The sequence below is a fragment of the Perognathus longimembris genome, chromosome 15, assembly GCF_023159225.1.
Source record: "Perognathus longimembris pacificus isolate PPM17 chromosome 15, ASM2315922v1, whole genome shotgun sequence".
Classification (NCBI taxonomy): domain Eukaryota; kingdom Metazoa; phylum Chordata; class Mammalia; order Rodentia; family Heteromyidae; genus Perognathus; species Perognathus longimembris.
The window spans coordinates 42,017,070-42,040,053 of record NC_063175.1 but is presented as its reverse complement, the minus strand read 5'-3'; the positions used below and the strand labels follow the sequence as shown (position 1 = coordinate 42,040,053).

Below are 22,984 nucleotides of genomic sequence, written 5' to 3'. Positions count from 1 at the left end.
AACTGTTATTACCCAGTAAAAATGTTTAATTCTACCATATGAGGAACTAATCACCTACTGACTCAAGATTTACAAATAATAATGAAAGCATACTTACTGATAGCTGGAGCTATTCCACCTACTGATCCAGGCCCAGGGATGTTTCCTGCCACGGCTGCTGCCTGGGCAGCAGCTGCAGCTTGTGCAGTGGCCGCCTGCTGCTGCATTTGTCGATGACACTGGCGCAAATCAAAGACCTGTTAAAAAAAAAAAGTGTACGTTCGATGTTATGACTCCATCAGAAAATATTTCATACATCAAAAAACTGTACAATTTATTGAAAATCATAGTTTTGTTTTGCTTCTTCCAAGAAAATAACTGAATTTCTATAGTAGATTGTAGTCTATGTGAGACTAGTTAGGAAAGGTGGCTTGGAGCTCACCAATAGGTACATTTTCAGTGTCAGGATGACTGGTCTGCCACATGAGCTCTCTATCATGCCTCCGGGCAGTGTGGGCCAGCCATTCCTATTTGTGAAGAGCCACCTATCTCCATTAAACAACAGTTAAGAAATTGCCCTAATCTTCCAGAGACAAATTGCTGAGTATTAGCCTAGAGTCAATGGCCTGGTTACCTGGCTACCATCTTTCCCGACCATTTGTTATCCTTCATGGTATATGAAGGAAACAAATTTTAATGTCACTAATAAGAAAAGTTTAAATCTTTTTTTTTCACAGACACATATTCTTGTACCTAAGAGCAAGCAAGAAGCATAGTATGTTAGACTTGTTTTCAAAATACTCCAAAGAAAGAAGAAAAAAATTTCAAGATAGAGCAAATACAAACTCTTATCTGTTGACTATATAGGATTTCCTTAAATTAGTTTCTAATTTCTGAAAGTTTGAAAAGATTTATACTTGTAAATGAAAAAAAAAAGGCTAAGTTTGGATCCTGTCACTGACATCTACTAATCATATGGGCAAAGGTTCAAACCCTCACGGAAGTATCTATAAAACGAGAATACTTTTTTGGGTCTGACTCACTTCACTTAGTATGATTTTTTTCTTAGTCTTTCAATTTTCTTATGAGTGGGCCAATGTCATTCTTTCTGATAGAAGCATTGATTTCCATTGTGTATATATACCATAATTTCTTGATCCATTCATCTACTGAAGGGCATCTGGGTTGGTTCCATATTTTAGCTATGGTAAATAATGCTGCTACGAACATGGTTGTGCTGGTAGCTTTAATATGGCCTTGTTTGTGATCCTTTGGGTAAATGCCCAGAAGTTGGATTGCTGGGCCATATGGGAGCTCTATGTGTAAGGATAGTCCTAGCAGATGATCACAGTAGCTCAATAGCTATGTACATATGATCACATAAGATGACACTAAGAGAAATGATCTCCAAAATATGGAAACAAGTGGTTTATCTTTGATGTTGTTATTTTCAACGTACTATGTGAAATTATTTCTTCTTTCTTCTGTTTAGCTTCCCTATGATTTAGCTCCTGTTGTCACTGTATTTGATCCTGGTACCCTGGGTATTTTATATATGTCTGTCTGAATTAGGGAAGGGAAGGGAAGGGGAACATTAAAATGGTAAGACAAAGGGGCCTAGTGGCAAGAGAGCTTGCCTCGTATACTTGAGGCCCTGGGTTCGATTCCCCAGCACCACATATACAGAAAACGGCCAGAAGTGGCACTGTGGCTCAAGTGGCAGAGTGCTAGCCTTGAGCAAAAAGAAGCCAGGGACAGTGCTCAGGCCCTGAGTCCAAGGCCCAGGACTGGGCAAAAAAATAAAAAAATAAAAAATAAATGGTAAGACAAAGGGTAAAAGGAAAACCAATGCAACAGCAATACTTACAAGACAATATGTTGTAAACTAACTGTACTATTAGGGGAGGGAGAGACTGGGGAGGAGGGAAGGTGGAAGAAAAATGAGGAAGGGGGTGACAAGTTGGACAAGAAATGTACTCATTACCTAACACATGTAACTGTAACCCCTCTGTATGTCACCTTCACAATTAAAAATAAATTAATAAAAAAGAAAATAAAAATAAAATGAGAATACTAAGTACACATACTTTCATAGGATTATTGTAAATGAGGCGTAGTATACAAAAAGCTGTTAATAAATGTTACTTATTATTGGGGGGGGGGGCTGCACCAGTAAGCCATTTTTCTTTCAGGGTGAGCAAGGAAGAGCTGGTAAGTAATTTCCTTGCTGCTATTAAGCAACCCAAAGACTGTCAAAGTGAGGAAGGAGTGACTGTCACTTGCACATCTATCCTGGTGAAACCACTGAAATAGTCTTTCAGAAAGTAACAAATTAGAGATAGCAAATCATATCACCTTTTTTCCTGAGAAGATTCCATCTTCCTAAAATAATGTGTTTTCTAATACTTGCATATTTATAACTGGAGAAAATTACAAAGAAAGAGTAGTCATCTAAGTTGCAGGAAAATAGGAAAAAGAGGGCAGAAGCAAGGCTACTCAATATCAACTACTTTTCAAAATCATGTTAGTTTTTGAATCATGTAGCTACATTCCCTTTTTAAAAAGTAAACTATATTTTTAAAAAATTCTTCTGGCACATAGATAACCCAAATATGAGCAACCATATTTATCACTGAAGATAAAAGAAATTAAAGAATGCATGACCAACAAGTTGATGATAAATAAAAATATTATGGTTTGGAACCCAAACCGTAATAAATTCTCAGATACTTGAAAAAACTGTCTTCAACCATGATATTTACATAAACCATAACAATATAACAATAATAAACTCCTTCCAAACCATAAAATACTTTTCTCTTTTAAGTGCTTATCTGAAAGAAAAAAAAAAAAAAGCCCATCTTCATTAACACTGCTAAAGGACCAAAGTCAGGTCCTTAAAGCTGTTTGCCTCTAGTCAGCCATTTTGCCACTTATTTGGATTTGGAGTCTCTGATTTGTCTGTGCTGCCTTTAAAATGCAATACAAGCCTCCTGAGTAGCTAGCAGCCAGTGTATCTCTGTCACAAGACTCGACTGTCTTTTCCAGCATTTTGTAATACTTAGGTGCAAAGCCTTACCAGAATGGTTTCTTTCACTTAGAAGTATGAATCAAGTTTTCCTCCATGTCTTTTCATGGCTTCACCATTCACTTGTTTTTGTACTTTTCCATTGTCTGATGTACTAGTCTATTTATTCATGCACTAAGGGACATCTTAGTTGCTTTCTAATTTGACAACTATAAAAGAAAAACTGCTATGAACATCTGTGTGCAGGATATTTTTGTGGTCAAGGGCTTCCAAATTATGTTGGTAAATGCCAAATAATGTGACCGTTGAGTTGTATGGTAAGAATACATTTCATTTTCTAAGAAACTGCTAAACTGAGGGACTAAGGGCAAACAAATATTCACTGGACACTATGTTGAAAATGAACTATACAACTTGTGGGTAAGGATGGGAGGGAAAAACTGGGAGAGAGCAAGGGAAGGCCTGACAGTGTCCACAAAGAAATGTACTCTATGAAATTGTAACGTCTACGTCCATTACCTTTATAATAACTATTTTTAAAAACCATTCCATAAGAATTAGTGGTGTGGCACAGAGGGGGTTGCGGGCACTGACATGGCGGCAGCAGCAGCGACTGCAGCCACGAAAGGGAACAAGGGCGGCGGTGGTGGCCGAGCAAGGGCTGCTAGAGCCAGCAGCAGCACGCGGAAGAAAAAGGGCCCCGGGCCTCTGGCCACGTGTGTCTGGTCATCTACAACGTGGTGATGACGGCAGGGTGGTAGCCGTTGGTCTGGTCATAACATATCTTGCTAAGGGATCTATCATAGCCTTTATTATTATTTTGTTGAAATTATTATTTTATTGAAATTCTTCCAAACTGGAGTCTTACTGGAGATTTTATATTGTGCTATAGGAATTGTTCCCTCTTCTGTTGTCCTGACTTCTTTCCAAGTGATGTCAAGAGTTTTTCTAATATGGGCAGTAACACATAGTGTCAAAGAGTGCAAAGTGAAGATAGTGTCATTCTATTCGTTCCTGCCTGGACAATCACAGAAATTATCCGTTTCTCCTTTTATACATTCAGTCTATTAAACCATCTGCCTTACCTCATCAAATGGGCCAGGCACACACTTTTCATTGTGCTCTACCCAACGGGAGTGTCAGGAGAATTGCTTACAATATATGCCGCTCTGCCATTTGTTGGGCAGACTGGTCTGTACTCCATCAATTTACCAAACAAATACAATTTCTCCTTTGACTACTATGCATTCCTCATTCTGATAATGATCTCCTACATTCTCATTTTCCCCCAGTTATACTTCCACATGATACACCAGAGAAAAAAGGTCCTTTCAAAGAACACAAGAAGTTTGAATAGTTTCTGCTTTCTGCACCATCCCAAATCCCCCAAAACAAACTTTCCAATGAAAAAATGCTGCAGATTTTTTGAGTTTCCAATATGTTTCATAGAAAATAAGTAAGAACTATTTAATTTAATTTCCCATACTTTTTCCTTTCATGGAGAAGATCCTAGTAACTATCAAAGTTGGATGATGAGTAAACACAGGAATAGTTATTTTCTCTATACTTGGTATGTTTTAAAGTTTCACATAACAAGAGGCGCTGGTGGTTCCACCTGTAATCCTAGCTACTCAGGAGGCTGAGATCTGAGTATCCAGGTTTGAAGCCAAACCAGGCAGGTAAATCTGTGAGATTCTAATCTCCAATTAACCACCAAAAAGCCAGAAGTGGAGCTGTGACTATCTTAGAGCACAATAGTGCCGAGGCCCTGAATTCAAGCTCCAGGATAGGCACAAAAAAAAAAAAATTTTTTTCACATAAAAAATTTAACTATCAGGCTAGGAATATGGCCTAGTGGTGAGAGTACTTGCCTCGTATACATGAAGTCCTGGGTTCAACTCCCTAGCACCACATATACAGAAAACGGCCAGAAGTGGTGCTGTGGCTCAAGTGGCAGAGTGCTAGCCTTGAGCAAAAAGAAGCCAGGGACAGTGCTCAGGCCCTTAGTCCAAGCCCCAGGACTGGCACCCCCCTCCAAAAAAAAAATTAAACTATCACTGAATGTGACATATTGAGTTTACTATTTTAAACAACAAAGCACTTTCATTTCTATAGATACTATTTGGCCATATTATTTGTATCTTAGGAAACTTCCTGAAAATTCTGCTAATATTCAATAGCTAAAAATGCATATCTGCAAATAAAAATATTAAAAATCTGGGCTGGGAATATGGCCTAGTGGTAAAATGCTCTCCTCGTATACATGAAGCCCTGGGTTCGATTCCTCAGTACCACATATATAGAAAAAAGCCAGGGACATTGCTCCAGGACTGGCAACAAAAACAAAACAAATAAACAAAAATATTAAAAATCTGAAATTAATGAATTTTAAGTTAAAATATTTTAAGAATATTTTATAAATTCAAGGGGCTGGGAATATGGCCAAATGGCAAGAGTGTTTGCCTCATACATATGAAGCCCTGGGTTCGATTCCTCAGCACCACATATATAGAAAAGGCTGGAAGTGGTGCTGTGGTTCAAATGGCAGAGTGCTAGCCTTGAGCAAAAAGAAGCCAGGGACAGTGCTCAGGTCCTGAGTCCAAGCCCCAGGACTGGCACAAAAAAAAAAAAAATTTAAATCTGAAATTAAAAAAAAAAAATTTAAATCTTGGGGCTGGGGATATAGCCTAGTGGCAAGAGTGCCTGCCTCGGATACACGAGGCCCTAGGTTCGATTCCCCAGCACCACATATACAGAAAACGGCCAGAAGCGGCGCTGTGGCTCAAGTGGCAGAGTGCTAGCCTTGAGCGGGCAGAAGCCAGGGACAGTGCTCAGGCCCTGAGTCCAAGGCCCAGGACTGGCCAAAAAAAAAAAAAAAAATTTAAATCTGAAATTAAGAATATATTTATGTGAGGCACTGGTGATTCATGCCAGTAATCCGGACTACTCAAGAGGCTTCGATCCGATGATCATGTTCAAAGCCAGCCAGGACAGGAAAGGCAGTAAGACTCTTATCTCCAATTAACCATCAAAAGCCAGAAGTGAGTGGAGTGGTGGTGGCTCAAAGTGGTGGAGCACTAGCTTTGAGCAGAAAACACACACACACACACACACACACACACACACACACACACACACACACACACATTTTTAAAGCTAATTATATCTACTTTTCTCTCCCCCAAACAGTATGGGCAGTATGGGTTGAATATGTAATAACCAGTGAAAAAAAAGCACCTCAGGCTTCTCAGGATCTTAATTTGAAATGTTATTAATGCTGAATGTTGTTAATGTCGAAATGCTATTAATGGTCACATTGCCTTCCACAAAATCCTAAACATTGGCTGATGAAATTCCAGAAGCTGATTTTTACCAATTTCATTTAATTTAAAAAAATACAAGTCTGGAAGTTTCGTTCATTATTCACTATTTTATTGTATAACTCTAAAACATCTGACAAATCTCTTATTAAACAGTGCATAAGTGCAACCACAAAACTCCAACTAGTCACATGTTCCATATTCACAGCAAACTCAATTTTTTTTTTCAGTACTAGGATTTGAACTTAGGGCTTTGCACTTGTTACACAGAAGTCTATCTCTTAAACCAAGTCTCCAGCACCTTTGGCTCTATAATTATTTTTGAAAAAGTGTCTTGCATTCTATCGTGAACAGCCTAGACCATAAATCCTTCTTAGGACTAACCAGGAACTTGATTCTCTACATCGTAGCTCCCATACAGCTGAGGTGACAAACACACACCACCACTCCCGCCTAACAAACACAATTTTTGATTATGTACTAACATAAGGCATTTTTCTATTTCTGTCACTTCTACTTCAATTGGGTGTCTAAGGTTTGAACTCAGACAGGTGTTCCACCAGATTTGAGTCATGTTCCTAGCCCTTTATGCTTTCTGCATAGCTGGGCTGACACACTCATGCCACTATACCACTATGCCGGCTATTGACTGAGTTGGAGTCTCATGACCTTTTTGCCTTGACTGGCTTCAAACTGTGATCTTCTTGATCTCTGCCTTCCAAGTAGCTGAGATGAAAGATATGAGCTATCAGTGCCCCGTTGCATTTCAGTTCTTGAAGCAATAAGAAGTAGTTTTTAAATCTAAAATACTTGAATAAAATTACAACTAACCTTTATATATGCACTTGGGTAGATCTTATGAACAGCATCTCCAGGTGCACGTCCAGCTTCTCTGTCTAAGTAGTAACTCTGTACAAAGACTGCATGGTCACTAAGGCACCTGACCCAAACATCACCTTCACCTTTACATTCCAACTGCACACCTTTGCCAATATGCAGCCTTAGGAAGGAAGAACAGAATTATATGTCACTTCATTTGCTCACAAACTTTATTTCAGATCATACTGCATATACAACACTGAAATTAAAAATAATAAAAATACCACATAACTAAAACCTAGCCCTGTTTAATTTTACAGTTCCTTCTTTTCCTTTTTTGCAACAATGAGCATATACATAGTGTTTGTGTTAGAAACATTAAACATGAAGTCTCATTGAACACAATAAGGTAAATACTATAATCTCTATTTTTATGAGGAAACTAAGGCTTATAAACTACTATAGCCAAATCAATAGTCATTTAGCAACATACTAAAATTAAATAAAAAATTCAGCTAATCATATGAACTAAAGCTTAAGTACTCAAAAGCCATATGTGGCTAATGGCTATTAAATTCTACAGCACAGATATAAACCAGTTACTATTCAGTGCACAGAAACTTGACTATTTTATTATATATTAAATAAATATAAATATTGTATATTAAATAAAATATATCTTAAATAAAAATTATATAAACATAGTAAGCAACATATTTATTAAATTTATTTATTAAATAAAATATAAATAAATGACCTTTATTTCCTTATATTTAAGAACTCATAAGTTGAGTACACGGAAAACTATCTTGAATAAAAGACAATGTACTATCTAAATTTAAAAAAAATAGCTATACAGTCAATACCTTGCTCTCTCAATAGCTTCTGTCCTGTGGACATTGGAGAGTTGACCCAAGCAAAAGCGATCTCCTCCAGAAGGATCCACATATCCATCAACAGTTACAATAGGGCAACTTGAAGGAACCTTAAATGTCTCTCCTACCTGAACATCCATTTCAAAGTAAGCAATGGAACACCAATACTCAGGAGCTGTAGGAAATAAATAAGAAAACATCCACACATGTGAGAAAGATAATAGGACTTAGCTTTCACTCCATAAAACGATGCTTTTCCTAAAAGAAAAAGTAAAGGGAGACAAGAAGGAAATAAAGTACATAAAACTGGGCTAAAATCATGCAATTCATTTAAAAAGTAGGAATTTCCATGTCTTCTGCTTTCTAACACAGAACTACTACTGCTTTCAAAATTCTCACATCATTTTAATTGTGTAATTTTGTTCTTAAAGAAATAAGTCAACAGAATTCAAAGAAGACATAATCAAAACCTAAAATAAAATTTTTTGCCATGTTTCATTTAACTACACCTATTTTCTGTCCTTTTTTTTTTATGCCAGTCTCAGGGCTTGAAATAGGCCTAAGTGCTGTCCTTGAGCTTCTTTTGCTCAAGGCTAGCACTCTACCACTTGAGCCACAGCTCCGTTTCTGGATTTTGAGGGTTAATTGGAGATGAGACTCATGATTTGGCTGGCTATGAATGGTGATCCTGAAATTTCAGCCTCCTGAGTAGCTAGGTGTGAACCACCAGTACTTGGCTTCTATTTCTATTTTCTTTTTTTACTTCTTAAATACACTGATCCTAACATATATTCCAGAAAAGAGTTCTTGAATGGTTTATTAATGGAGGATATAGTTTCATAGATCTCTAAATAAGAACATAAGGAAGCAAATTAAGCTTCACAGCCCTGAGCCAAGGTTAATTATACTCTCAGCATACAAGGATTCTCAATTTTCTCAGTTGTGTTATAGTGGAAAAGATCATTTGTGTGTGTGTGTGTGTGTGTGTACAATTTCATATAATGGATGGATGCTGCTGCTCTTAGACCTATTTAACAGAAAGCGGAGAGTGAGACCCAAAAATTCATCAATCTGGGAAGGTCAAGACTAATACCTACAACTGCCTGACCCTTCTCTGGTGGTCAGTTCTCTCTCTGTAGGTTCCCTGTCTATGGAGCCGGGTAGAGTCTGATAGCAAGCACCTGGAGCAGGCAAGCATGGCCATGGAGGAAATGAAAATGAAGCTGGAAGTAAGGGCTGGCCTGCAAGTGGGGCTGCAAGGAAGAGATGGTTCTGCTTTCCAGGTCAAAAGGGAGGTACCTGCCAGCCAAATGGAGAGACTGGAACAGAGCACTGTGCCCCGAGGCCTGACCTCAGGCTGAAGCCCTCACCCTGAACCCAACTTGGACCCTAAACAGAATCTCAGCCCCTGAGCTGAGCAGCAAGCAAGTTCACACTGAGTCTCTGAGACTAGACAAACCCTGACTGCAGGCTGGGCTCCCATCTGAGCTGAACACCAACTTAGACCTGTGAGTCCAGTGGAAACAGACAGAGGTAAGGAAAATGACAGGGCTATTTCCTTCCTTCTTTCCTTCCCCTTCCTTTTTCTTTTACAAGGGGTATTTTTTTTTGTAAAGTTAATTCATGTTAACAATGATAATTTTAACTTAAAAATGATAACCCTGCGGCATCTCAAGATTAGTAGGAGTAATAGTGTCTTTTTTTGTGCTGGTCCTGGAGTTTGAACTCAGGACCTGGACACTGTCCCTGAGCTTTTTTTACTCAAGGCTAGCACTCTACCATTTGAGTCACAGCTCCACTTCCAGTTTTTTAGTTGGAGATAAGTCTCACGAGCTTTTCCTGCTCAGGCTGGTCTGGATCCACGTTCCTCAGATCTCAGCCTTCTAAGTAGCTAGGATTACAAGAGTGAACCACTGTCATCTGGCACAGATGGCTTTCTTAATGCTCTAAATTAGCTGAAAGGAGATAAGAAAGGATTGTTAGGTGCTGGCTTGGTTTTCTTTTTTCTTTTTGCTGGTACAGGATTTGAACTGAAGGCTTAAACTTGCTTGGCTTGCTTGCTCAGTTGGCATTCAACCTCCTGAGCCCAACTTTCTGATGGTTATTTAAGACAGAGAATCTCACAGACTTTTCTGCCCAGGCTGGGTTCAAATCACAATCCTCTGGGCCTCAATCTTCTCAGGATCACAGACATGTACCACTGGCACTCAGATTTTAATTTTTAATCCTAAAGTAAAAGCTAATCTTTGTTTATGGGCTATGTATCACTGGCCGACAAAAAGTGTTTTGAAAGACTGAGTTAACCTGAATTGTTTTGGGTTTTTGTTGTTGTTGTTGTTGTTGTTGTTTGCCAGTCCTGGGTTTGGACTCAGGGCCTGCTCACCATCTCCAGCTTCTTTTTGCTCAAGGCCACTTTGCTCTGCCACTTGAGCCACAGAGCCACTTCTGGCCATTTTCTATATATGTGGTGCTGGGGAATCAAACCCAGGGCTTCATGTATACAAGGCGAGCACTCTTGCCACTAGGCCATATTCCTAGCCCCCTGAATTGTTTTTTTACAATGCAAGAACTGAGCCAGGGCTGGGAGTGTGGCTTAGTGGTAGAGTGCTTGCCTAGCATACTTGAAGCCCTGGGTTTGATTCCTCAGCGCTAAATAAACAGAAAAGGCTAGTCATGGCACCAGTGGTAGAGTGCTAGCCTTGAGCAAAAGAAGCTTAGGGACAGTGTACAGGCCCTGAGTTCAAAACCCCAGGATTCACAAACACACACACACAAAAATTAGCTAACCTTTTGCTTTTATAACAAGGAATTAAGATTATAGAGCACAGTTTTAACAAATAAATACTGTTCAAGTATAATGGAAAAATGCATCTTTCCAAGGCATTATCTTTCATTTCTGAAAAAAAGTCATCCAAAAAAGTTAAAATCTGGACAAATTAACTAATTATGAATCATTCATTTTATTACTTAAATCTCAATAAGATATCCCATGAGAATCTTTTATTAACACACACTGGTAATCTTTCATGTGGTGAATAGCTCCAAAGTACCAAACACATCCAAAGTGGAACAGCTGTGGGTTTCAAATCCATTTCTGAATTTGAAAAAAAAAAACCACCTCAAAAACACAAGAGAAACTTTTAATTTCAACTTATAATCCAATTGATGAATTTGATGAATATGTCAACTTAAAAAAAAAAAGCAAATATCAATTAAGTCAGTGAAAAATACACAGCGAGAGTATCCTCTCCAAAAACTTTGGGACTGAGGGTCTGGCTCAAGTGGCAAAGTGCTTGCCTAAAATACATAAGGTTCGAAGTCTAATCCTTAGTAAGGGGGAAAAAACCTGACTTCATTTTCTTTCCTATTTGTTCATTAAATAAGGAAAACAGACATGTAAACTCATAACTGTAATTTAGTATAATGAGAAAGTACTAAGAAGCCAGGGACAAAGGAATCAAAAAATTTCCCAACAGTTGTGTGCTTGAGCTACATATGGGAAAGTAGGGGTTGCATGGTACCTGGCATTCCAGATGGCCTCCAGTGATTCTTGTCTTGTAATATTCACACCCATGTGTAGCCCCTCACCACACACACAGAAAGACAGACAGACATACACACACACACCTAACACAACAATGATGGTGTGACTTCTGTGGTTCAGAAAGACACTGAGATTCTGTTATAATTTTTCCTGATCTCTTGTTGGTTGTGATGCTGTAAAGATAGTCAAGAGCTCTACAAAGAAGTCCATACTGAGAAAAACTAGAGCTTCCTGCCATGTGTAACACTAACTTGCTAAGTATATTGGTAAACACCATACCTCAAGTCAGATTATCCAGCTAATATACAATCAAGATACCTATCCACAGAAACTGAGTAATAAGACCAGTTAATATTATTGATTTTACTTGCCATGTTTTAGAATAACTTATTATATAGCAATATATACTACATAGTATAACATATATCAGGTACACAAGCACACAAAAAAAGCAGAAAGAAAAATACCCAATGAGCTTGGATAAATAGTAGAAAATGGTGAGAGCCTAAAAAGGGGAGGCTAGGAAAATATGGACTAGGATCAGAGATTCTCTTCTGCCTACCTAAAGAAATGTGTCCTACAACCAAGCAACAAGTTCTTGCACAGACAAAAAAGTATTGAGTCAAATTTTAAAAGCAACACTATAAAGCAGCAGAGAGTAACTGGTGAGGGGAAGGGTAGTCATTCAAGCAAAAGGTGAAATCTGGACAAAATAACTAATTATACCCAAAACAGTATGGTGGTTATTTTGAAGGAGAGAAGAGAAAAAGGTTTTAAGAGTACGACAAAAATGCAAGGGGTAGGAGTATTCCTAGGGGTGCTGAAATGTTCTAGTTCTCAATGTGGGCTGGCAGTTACACAGCATTGGCTTTAATATTATTTATCCAGAGGTGGGGAACTCACCTGACCTTTGGGCTACACAAAACCTGAGAAATCATTTGGTATATGATGGGGCTGACAGGTAGAATTCTTATCGGTACCCCAATAGCACATCCGCCTGTACTAACTGATGGGAATCTGCTTGGTTCTCCTAACTCCATGCTACTCCCATGGACCACTGACTATCCTCCCCCAGGGATCCCTCCTGGTTCTCAGGAAAATGTCACCCTAACCTTATCTGAAAGTGCAGGACTGCTGGCATAAGGAGGATGCCCCTACCATATATCCCAAACAGGACAGTTCAGACAATAAATCCCCAGCAGGACAGGACAAAGAAATTCCAAAGAAGGATCTCATCCTAGAAGGTATAAAATCCTACAACCCCCCCCCCCCCCCGCATGCTCCCTGTTTCTCCAACCCTGCTCTGTGTTACATGGAGGCCCTCTGCAGCCACAATCAAAGCCTGTTCTGGTCTGCTGATGTCTCTGCCTTCTTTCTCTCCTTCTGCCCACTTGATCTTTCCGAACACTCATGACTCAATTTCCTAGCACTAACAATTTTTTTTCAACTTTTTTTTATTTATTAATTGAACACAATTTTTTTTGACAAGGTGTTGTAGCACTAACAATTTTTATATGGCCTGCAAATATAATATCCCAAATGTCCCTTGGCAAACAAAGGTTCCGTAACCGTTTAGACTATATATTATGTTATGTGCTTTCCTGTATATAACTTTTCTTTTCTTTTTTAAGTGTATGAAAAGGTAAAAGGTCTTAACCCACAAAAGAATGTAACAAATGCACAACACATATATACAAAACGTATTAAAAGGGTAACTAACAACTAGTGAATATGTAGGGTTTAAAAAGTGTTCTCGCGGGGCACTGGTGGCTCACACCTGTAGCACTAACTACTCAGCAGGCTGAGATCTGAGGATTGCAGTTCAAAGCTCGCCCAGAAAAGTCCCCATGAGACTCTTATCTCCAATTAACCACTCAAAAACTGGAAGTGGTGCTGTGGCTCAAGTGGTAGAGAGGAAGCCTTGAGGCTCAGGGACAGCGCCCAGGCCCTGAGTTCAAGACCCACAACTAACAAAAATGGGTTTCTCACCAGCTATACTTTCTTTGACCCACAAGCAATACTCTCTTGTGTTCTAAATGAGTGACATTTGCTGCTAATGAGCACAGTAAAACTGTTCTAATACAGCTCATATTGTTGCTATTATAGGAAAGTAATTTGGCTTTTTGATCCAGAAATGCTTTTAATCTCCTAAACTGACTATGAGAATATGAGAATGTTGTAAGCACAAAGATCTGCCCTTCAATTTTTTTTTTTTTTGGGGGGGGGGCCAGTCCTGGGGCTTGGACTCAGGGCCTGAGCACTGTCCCTGCCTTCTTTTTGCTCAAGGCTAGCACTCTGCCACTTGAGCCACAGTGCCACTTCTGGCCGTTTTCTGTATATGTGGTGCTGGGGAATTGAACCCAGGGCTTCATGCGTACGAGGCAAGCACTCTTGCCACTAGGCCATATCCCCAGCCCTCAATTTTTTTTAAACTGGAAGAGAAATTAGAATCAGCATAAATAATAAGAGAACATATTCACACAAAGAAAGCTACGAGCAAATACTTAGAATGGCTAAGTTATCTTTTAATCATTCTGGTCAATGTGGCCATTTGTTAAAAAAATCTTTACTGCAAACATATACATCTGTCTTTTAGTATCCACAGAAGGACAAATTCCAGGTTTCATTTTACAAAAGAAACATACATAACTACAGAGTTTACTAACTCGGGGGCATCCTGGAACCAATCCCCTTGCAGATTCTAAGAGACAACCATTATATATGCAACTTTTTAAAACTAAGGAAAACAATTACAAAGAGATGGAAGGAAAAAAATTCAAAATTGTATTTTTGTATTAGAGGGGACTTTTGATTCTTTTTTTTTTTTTCTATTTTTTTGGCCGGTCCTGCGGCTTGAACTGAACTCCGGGCCTGGGAGCTGTCCCAGAGCTTCTTTTGTTCAGGCTACTGCTCTACCACTTGAGCAACAGCGTCACTTCTGGCTTTTTTTTTTTGAGTAGTTTATTAGAGATAAGAGTCTCAAGGACTTTCTTGCTCAAGCTGACTTTGAATTGCAATCCTCAGATCTCAGCCTCCTGAGTAGTTAAGATTACATGTGTAAGCTACCAGCACCTGGTGACCTTTGATACTTTAAAAAAAAAAAAATTAGACCTTTTTGTTTTGTTACTTCAAAAGGTAATGATAATTATATATGAACTTTTAGTTGAAGAAAGCTACTTAGCTATATTACTCTTCTGAATATAATATAACCAAATAGGTTTTGAATTCTAGTACTCAAGATTCCTGAATCTTTCTTCTAAGATACAGTTGAATTATTTTCCTTTTCAGTATCTAGTTAAGATTCTTATTTTTTAAGCAACAGTTCTGCAGCTATTATAGTTTGAAACCTACTTCTGCATATTTATGTATTATGCTGTACTAAACTTAGCCTATCTGTATATTTTAGTTAAAAATATTTCTTGTCTTTTCTTTCAGGCTGGTAAAATGAAGCAAATGGAGACATATTATGTATGACTATATCTATTACACTCAAACCATTAAACCGTTTTATCACAATGCATAGTATACCTATGTGAGAAGCTGTTCTCTAATTACATTAAAACCTGAGTGTATGCTCCAGTTATCATAAAGAGTATCTAAATTCAGGGAATTAATTTTGATATATACTTACCAGGATGATTGGAAATGGGAGGCTGGAATGCAAGCTCATTGTGAACTGGCCCTAAAGAAAAGACAATAAAAATCTCATTTTTATTTATTAAAAGTTTTCCAATGCTGAAACTTTTAATAAACTTTATAATACCTTAGGACTTTACTTAGATCAATCTTATACAATATCTAAGAACTTAAAGGTTCTTCAAACTATAATAAGCAAAGACACTTGAGTTACTTTTGTAGATATTTAATAGCTAACATTTTAGTGCTATCAAGTGCTATTAAGCGATTTATAGTTTTGCATGCCATACTTAATGGTGATTATAAATGAATTATTCATATAACTTTTAATACAGTATAATTTATAAGGTAATCCAGAATTTAAATGGTTAGGACTATTATAAAAACAAGTGTACATGTTTATTACATTAAAGCTATTTATATAATAAGATCAGTAGCTAACATAATTGAAAATTTATAATGTATTAAGACGCTGTGCTTTTTTAAAAGCTCACATGAATTATTTCACTCAATTCTTACAAGAGTCCTTGAAATAGATAACTACTACTACTCTTGAGACTAAATGAGGTTAAGTTGGCAATAATCACACAGCAAAATCCAGCATGTTTACCCACTAATGGTGGGTCCAAGAAACCATTTTAACTTTCTTTCTTGAGACACATGGAGAAATAGCAATATAACTAATAAAAATCAATATATAACCATATATATATAGCATGATCCCTCCCCCATTTTTATATAAATATCCTTTATCTGACTGGAAGGAAAATAACAAAATATTAAAAGTGGTTATATCTGAATTGTAGAATTCTGGGTATTTAAAATGTTTTACTTATGCTTTTCAACATCTTCCAAGTTTTTGTATTATTAATTTTAAAATGAGAGTTTTTAAGGGAAGTCTTATACTCCTGATTTTTAATAAGCCAAATGAACAGTGTTCCTTTGCTGCCTGAAACTGCAAGCTTTCTGTGGCAAGCTTTCTCTACCTCCCAATCACACCTGCCAAATATAGTCAGATTCAATATCTGAGTTTCTATGTCACTGGGTACTATGGTGAGGGAAACCTTGAGATCATAGCACTCAAGGGGTTCCAATCTACTATGGGAGGATATTCAAGACACATATGAAATCTAAAATCACACACAGAGCTAACGATAAATGAATGGAAATCAATGTGATGTTTATGAAACATCTGCAACAGAGAATGGTATAACTATAAAAATAAATGATATTATTTACCAGAAACACCAAAAAAATAGCAAAAAGAACTAATGAAACTAAATTTGTGATGAATGAAAAGTGTAAAAACATTAAAAAAAATAAAGAAACAGAAAACAAAGTCCTATAAAAGAAAAAGCCCTTACAACAAAAACAAGAGCTTACAGTAATGTCCGGGATGGGGCGGCATAGGCGGGTGGTGCTGAAGATGGCCGTTTTGGTGGTGAGGCAAATTAGGTGTGTATGGTGCAGTCCTACTTCCAGTCCAGGTGGTAGTGCTGTCTAAAAATTAAGGCCCACATGGATTAATTTGCTTTTATAAAGGCTGCCTATTTTTTTCTCAGCTATTTAAAAGACTTTGAAAAGCATGTACATACTATGATGGTAAGTAGCTGGCTGACCAGTAAATCCATTCTGCTGCTGTCCTGGCTGAGGCCCTGAAGCTATCTGCAACAATCCTTCACTATGGCTGCCTGCCAGAATACTGGCAGGCTGACCTAGAGAAACAAGAAGACATTAATATGGTACATGTGTAGAAGCAGATCTATGGTTTTATACAACAGATGAAGGACTAATTACATCTGATAACTCAAAACTACATTTATTGCCTATCAAGTAAAAAATTAAAGATATTTATAAAGGTGAATCTTGAGAAATTCCTCAGAATTACTCCATCTCAAGTTATATTTGCCTAACTTTAGTAGACTATGTGCTCATTAATATTCTTCAAATGACAGCAAAATCCCACTCCATGTCTAGCCTACCATATAATTATCTTCAGAAGCACATCAGTTCAACCTGTGGCCACATCATCTAATTCTCTCTGGACTTTGGACTTCCAAAACCCAGGCTCAAACAAATGCTGAAAACTGAAATAAAATAATTATCTTTAGCACTGGTACTGGTAATGACAGAATGCTAGAGTCTGATTTTTAAAGAGCAGATCCGGGAAATATTTTAAATGGAATGTGATGGGGAAGATAAAGAGGTTAAAAACATCTAGCTCCACTATCCAAACACAGCATTTGGGTTACAATAATATTACCAAACGATTTTAATTTTATACAGCATTTGGGTTACAATAATATTACCAAACTTTTAATTTTATGCAGCACTTGGGTTACAATAATATTGCCAAACTATTTTAATTTTTTCTCATGTGCTTTCTTTTAAACCAAGAAGTTTGCCTTTTCAAGAACGCTATTACAGGGGGAGGGGGGAGGAGGGAATGAGGGACGAGGTAACAACAGTACAAGAAATGTATCCAATGCCTAACGTATGAAACTGTAACCTCTCTGTACATCAGTTTGATAATAAAAATTTTTTTTAAAAAACGTTATTACAGGCTCAGATGTATATGAAATTAGAATATCTCTTTCTTTCTCTCTCTCTCTCTCTCTCTCTCTCTAAGTACTAATTTCTGGCTTTTATTCTACTCAAAAATCATCTCATAGCTGGACACTGGTGGTTCATGCCTGTTATCCTAGCTACTCAGGAGGCTGAGATCTGAGGGTTGCAGTTCAAAACCAAAACAGAAAGGAAAGTCCACAAGACTCTCATCTCCAATTAACCACCAGAAAACCAGCACTGGCACTGTGGCTCAATGTGGAGTGAAAGAGCTCAGAGACAGCACCCAGGCCCTGAGCTCAAGCCCCACAACCAACAACAAAAAAATCATCTCATGAACAGCAGGCACTGCACTGAGTGAGCCCATCTGCAGTGCTGACCAAACATCTCCATATGATCTACAGCATCAGATAAAGGAAGAGAGCGCGGCACAAGCAGAAAGGTCTGTACACGATAAAATTAAAAGTAGCAGTGTTCATCCAACAGTGTCCAGGAAAGAAGATGCCCCAGTGAGTGAAATGTCCAGTCCTCTCTACAAGTGATCTCTAAAAAGAGCAGAGAAAAACCTTGGGCCATTAGAACTTAATGTCCATAAACAAATTTGGCTTGTGAAATATTGAGTATATTATCCAGGATATCAGACTTTCAAGTTTAAATAAACCTATGTTTGTCTCAAAAATAAATAAATAAATAAAAATCCTATTGTATTGCTTACTGTCTGGCATTTTTGAGGATTTTTCTTCTTAAGTTGAAAATATAGTATTTTGTCTTTTTTGGGGGTTCCAGTACTGGGGCTTGAAGTCAAGGCCTGAGCTCTCTGTTCCTTAGCTTTTTTGCACAAAGCTGGTGTTCTACCACTTAAACCACAGTTCTATGTTTAGATTTTTGGTAGTTAATTGGAGATAGGAGTCTCACGGACTTTCCTATGCAAGCTGGCTTCCAACCCAGACCCTCAGATCTCAGCCTCTTATGTAGCTAGGATAACAAGCATGAGCCACCAGCACCAGCCAACTAATGTACTATTTAAGAAATAATAGGCAGGGTTGGGAATGTGGCCTAGTGGCAAGAGTGCTTGCCTCATATACATGAAGCCCTGGGTTCGATTCCTCAGCACCATATATATAGAAAATGGCCAGAAGTGGCGCTATGGCTCAGGTGGCAGAGTGCTAGCCTTGAGCAAAAAGAAGGCAGGGACAGTGCTCAGGCCCTGAGTCCAAGACCCAGGACTGGCCAAAAAAAAAAAGAATTGGCAGTGATACTCACTAGACATTATGTTGGAAATGAACTTTACAACCTGGGGGGGAGGGAAGAAGGGGGAAGAAAAGTGGGAGAAAATGAGGGAAGGGATAACACTTCAAAAAGAAATGTATTACCTGACTTATGTAAGTAACCCCTCTATACATCACCTTTACAATAAAATTTAAATTAAAAAAATAGATTTTCAAGCCTGCTCAGGGCCTGTAATCCCCTAGCTACTCAGGAGACTGAGATGTGAATTCAGGTCAAGGGTGGAAGACAGCCCTGGGGAAGGAAAATCCATGAGATTCTTACCTCCTAACTACCAAAAAGCCAGAAATGGAAATGTGGCTCAAGTGCTAGAGTGCTTGCCTTGAGCAAAAATGCTCAGGGCCACAACCAGGCTGCCCTACGTTTAAGCCCAAGGACTCTGACTCTAAAACACACACACACACACACACTCTCTCTCTCTCTCTCTCTCTCTCTCTCACACACACACACACACACACACACAGACAGCATTAAGTCAACTGTTTACTCTGTTTGGAAAGCACTGAAATTACATAGTTGTTTTTTTGTCACTAGCATAACCTTTCTTTTCTCATCAAATGGGAATGTAGTAGGAACAGAGTAAATGTCAGCACTACTCAAAGTACCAAACACAAGGAACTTTTTTCTCCTCTCTACCTACCATACCTACCATCTCATATTTCTAAAGCTAAGCATTATAATATCAAGAGCTTTTTATTTCCTTTTAAACATAATGTATTTTACCAAATTATCGTCCTAATCATCCCTCAAAATTCTCAGTAATTTTTAAAGGTTATCTCCCAAAATTCTTGGTTATCTTTAAAGGTTATTAATAACAGTCTTTCCCTTGGTTTTAACACCTGTACATGCTACATACTCTTAGCTAATTTATAAAAACTGTCATTACACTACAGAAGCTAAATTATTTTGGTTTACACAAATTTAGAAAGTAACCCTGAAGATATTCAGGTACTAAAATGAACAAAAATTATAAAGTGGCCCACTAAAAGTTATCTGTTCTGAATATTTCCATCAAGTAACTATGCCAAGTACATAAGATAAACAATACAACAATATCTGCACATGTAAAGTTGCCTTCCAATTCCTTTCTTTTACCTCAATTTCTTTTAATTTTAACTCTTTTTGTTTTGCTTTGTATTTGTGCTGTAATGGGGCTTGAACTCAGGGCATGGGCATTGTACTGTAGCTTTCTCAAGACTGGTTCTCTACCACTTGAACCACAGCTCTATTTCCCCTATCAAAATATCTTTTGAAATATATGGAAACATTTTGCCACAAATCCTAAAATACAGTTCTACTCTTCAGTTATGGAAATCTGCCCCCCAATACTAAGACAAAATTAGATAGTAGATGGCTGGACAGTAGCAGTAATCTATACTAAATAAATATAAAATACCACCCATAGTGAATGTTGTCTTTCATATAGCAAACCAAAATATAATGCTTTAAAGTAACAAAATGGATTAATGAAAAGTGCTGAAGACATAATCATGGTGGCTAAAGGTATAATTCAGTGGCAGAATGATCTCATCTGAGCGAAACCAACAAAGTATCAATCCAGATCTACCAACAATCTAGTGCTTATATTTAAGTACAATCCCCTTAGCAACCAAGTGCAATTAGTATATACACAGCAATGCTCTATGATTTAATAATTTTTATTTGTTGCCAAGGAACAAACTCTTTAACTATTGCTAAATGTTGAAATACATAGTACTACTAACACTACTAAGTGATATTATCTTCATTCGGCCCAGAGAAAAGCTGAACCTAGGGAGTAGAGCTGTGGGTCAAGTCGTGGAGCACTAGCCTTGAAAAAAAAACAGCTCAGACAGCACTCAGGCCCTGAGTTCAAGCCCCAGGAGCAGCATGGATAAAAGGAAAAAAGGGAGGGAGGGAGGGAGGGAGGGAGGGAGGGAGGGAGGGAGGGAGGGAGGGAGGGAGGGAGGGAGGAGGGAGGGAGGGAGGGAAGGAAGGAGAAAAGGAAAGAAAAAGGGAAGGAGAAAAGGAAGGAAGGAAAGAGAAAAGGAAGGAAGGAAGGAAGGAAGGAAGGAAGGAAGGAAGGAAGGAAGGAAGGAAGAAGGAAGGAAGGAAGGAAGGAAGGAAGGAAGGAAGGAAGGAAGGACGGACCTGAGCTGAGGATATAACTCAGTGGAAAAGTGTTTGCCTAGCACCCATAAGACCGAAAGTTCAAGTTCAATGGCTACTAATGCAAAAAGAAGAAAGAGGAAGTAGGGCTGTGAATCAGGTGGTAGAGTCTAGCTTTGAGTTGAAGAGCTCGGGGACAGTGCCCAGGCCCAGAGTTCAAGCCCCACTACTGACAAAAAAAAAAAAGAAGAAGAAGAAAGAATACAAGATCAATGGGGCCTGAACTCAAGGCCTTGCATTCTCACTCCGTTTTCTCACTTGTAGCTGGCACTCGAATTCTGCTGGTTAACTGGTGATAAAGAGGTTCTCAGACTCTTCTGCCCAAGCTGGCTTTGAACTGGGATGCTCAGATTTCAGCCTTCTGCAAAGCTACATTTATAGGTATGAGCCACTAGCACCTGGTTCAGGAAGAATCTTTTCTAACAGACATTAAAAGAAGTTCAAAAAGGAGGGGGAAAAATGTGTAATGTTTAATTTTATATCAAAACTGGCATTTAATGTTATAAACAAGTCTGTTTGTTGATCTCTTTTTTCCTAAGTTTTCGCAAGGGAAAATTGAGGTGGCTATTATACAATATTCCCTCAGATAAAGCAAATTAAGAACACTGAACTAAAAGGAAGGATGCAAGTATAGTAATGGGATCTTTTAAAATAGCTTAGTTTACCAGGTGCTGTTGGCTCACATCTGTAATCCTAGCTACTCAGGAGGCTGAGATCTGAAAATCACAGTTCAAAGCCAGCCTAGGCAGGAAAGTTCCTTAGACTCTTATCTCCAATTAAGCAATAAAAAGCCAGAAGTGGAGCTGTGGTTCAAGTGGCTGAGCACTAACCTTGAGCAAAAAAAGCTCAGAAACAGAACCCAGTCCTTGCCTTCAAGCCCTAGAACTGGCACCAAAAACAAAAAAATACTACAGAACAAAACAAAAACATATCTTAGTTCAAAACTACTTATTAGGGGCATGGCTCAGACATTACAACATTTGCCTCGCATGCACAAGATACTGGATTCAATTCCCAATGTGGGGAAAATACAGCAAAACTACTAGTTAATTCAAATTTTTCTCTAATATCCAGAAATTGTGTTAATTAATGATTACATCAATATTATAACTGAAGTCATCACTCAAATTCCAAGTACTTGTATGTCAATATCTTCAAATAAGCCAGGTGCTGGTGGCTCACACTTATAATCATAGCAACTCAGGAACCCTCAATCTGAGGATCACAGTTTGAAGCCAGCCAGGGCAGACAAATCCAAGGGACCCTCTCCAATTAACCAGTGAAAAGCTAAAAGTGTGGCTAAAGTGGTAGAACCAGTCTTTAGCAAAAAAGACAAGTGAGAATGCAAGGCCCTGAGTGCAAGCCCTAGTACTAGCACACAGACACACACAGAATCTTTATTTTTTTATTTTTTGGCCAGTCCTGGGCCTTGGACTCAGGGCCTGAGCACTGTCCCTGGCTTCTTCCTGCTCAAGGCTAGCACTCTGCCACCTGAGCCACAGCGCCCCTTCTGGCCGTTTTCCATATATGTGGTGCTGGGGAATCGAACCGAGAGCTTCATGTGTAGGAGGCAAGCACTCTTGCCACTAGACCATATTCCCAGCCCCACACAGAATCTTTAAATAAATCCAACACCAGTTTTTTCCAGGACCAACTCAAACATCTATTTAATTTTTAATTAGGGACTAGGGCTGTATGTAGCTCAGTGGTAGACAGTTTGCCAGCATCCCCAGGTCCCAAGTTCAATAACCAGCCCTACAAAATAAAAAAAATAAACAGTTTA

At 38.3% G+C, this 22,984-nt stretch overlaps 1 protein-coding gene and 1 pseudogene across 6 annotated transcripts in view; one reads left to right on the top strand and one right to left on the bottom strand.

Moving 5' to 3' along the window:
* Nucleotides 1–22,984, bottom strand: part of Smad4 (SMAD family member 4) — a 61,483-nt gene that overhangs the window by 9,784 nt on the left and 28,715 nt on the right. For all 6 annotated transcript variants that reach the window (XR_007213451.1, XM_048363741.1, XM_048363737.1 and 3 more), the window contains exons 6-11: nt 16,797–16,916; nt 16,585–16,701; nt 15,197–15,247; nt 8,013–8,196; nt 7,159–7,327; nt 98–236 (exon numbers count right to left, since the gene is read on the bottom strand). Coding sequence is in view for 5 of the 6 variants with exons in the window: in XM_048363741.1 (XP_048219698.1) it covers nt 98–236; nt 7,159–7,327; nt 8,013–8,196; nt 15,197–15,247; nt 16,585–16,701; nt 16,797–16,916 (780 nt within the window). In the remaining variant the exon portion in view is untranslated. The remainder of the gene's footprint in view (nt 1–97; nt 237–7,158; nt 7,328–8,012; nt 8,197–15,196; nt 15,248–16,584; nt 16,702–16,796; nt 16,917–22,984) is intronic.
* Nucleotides 3,597–4,364, top strand: LOC125364253 (annotated as a pseudogene).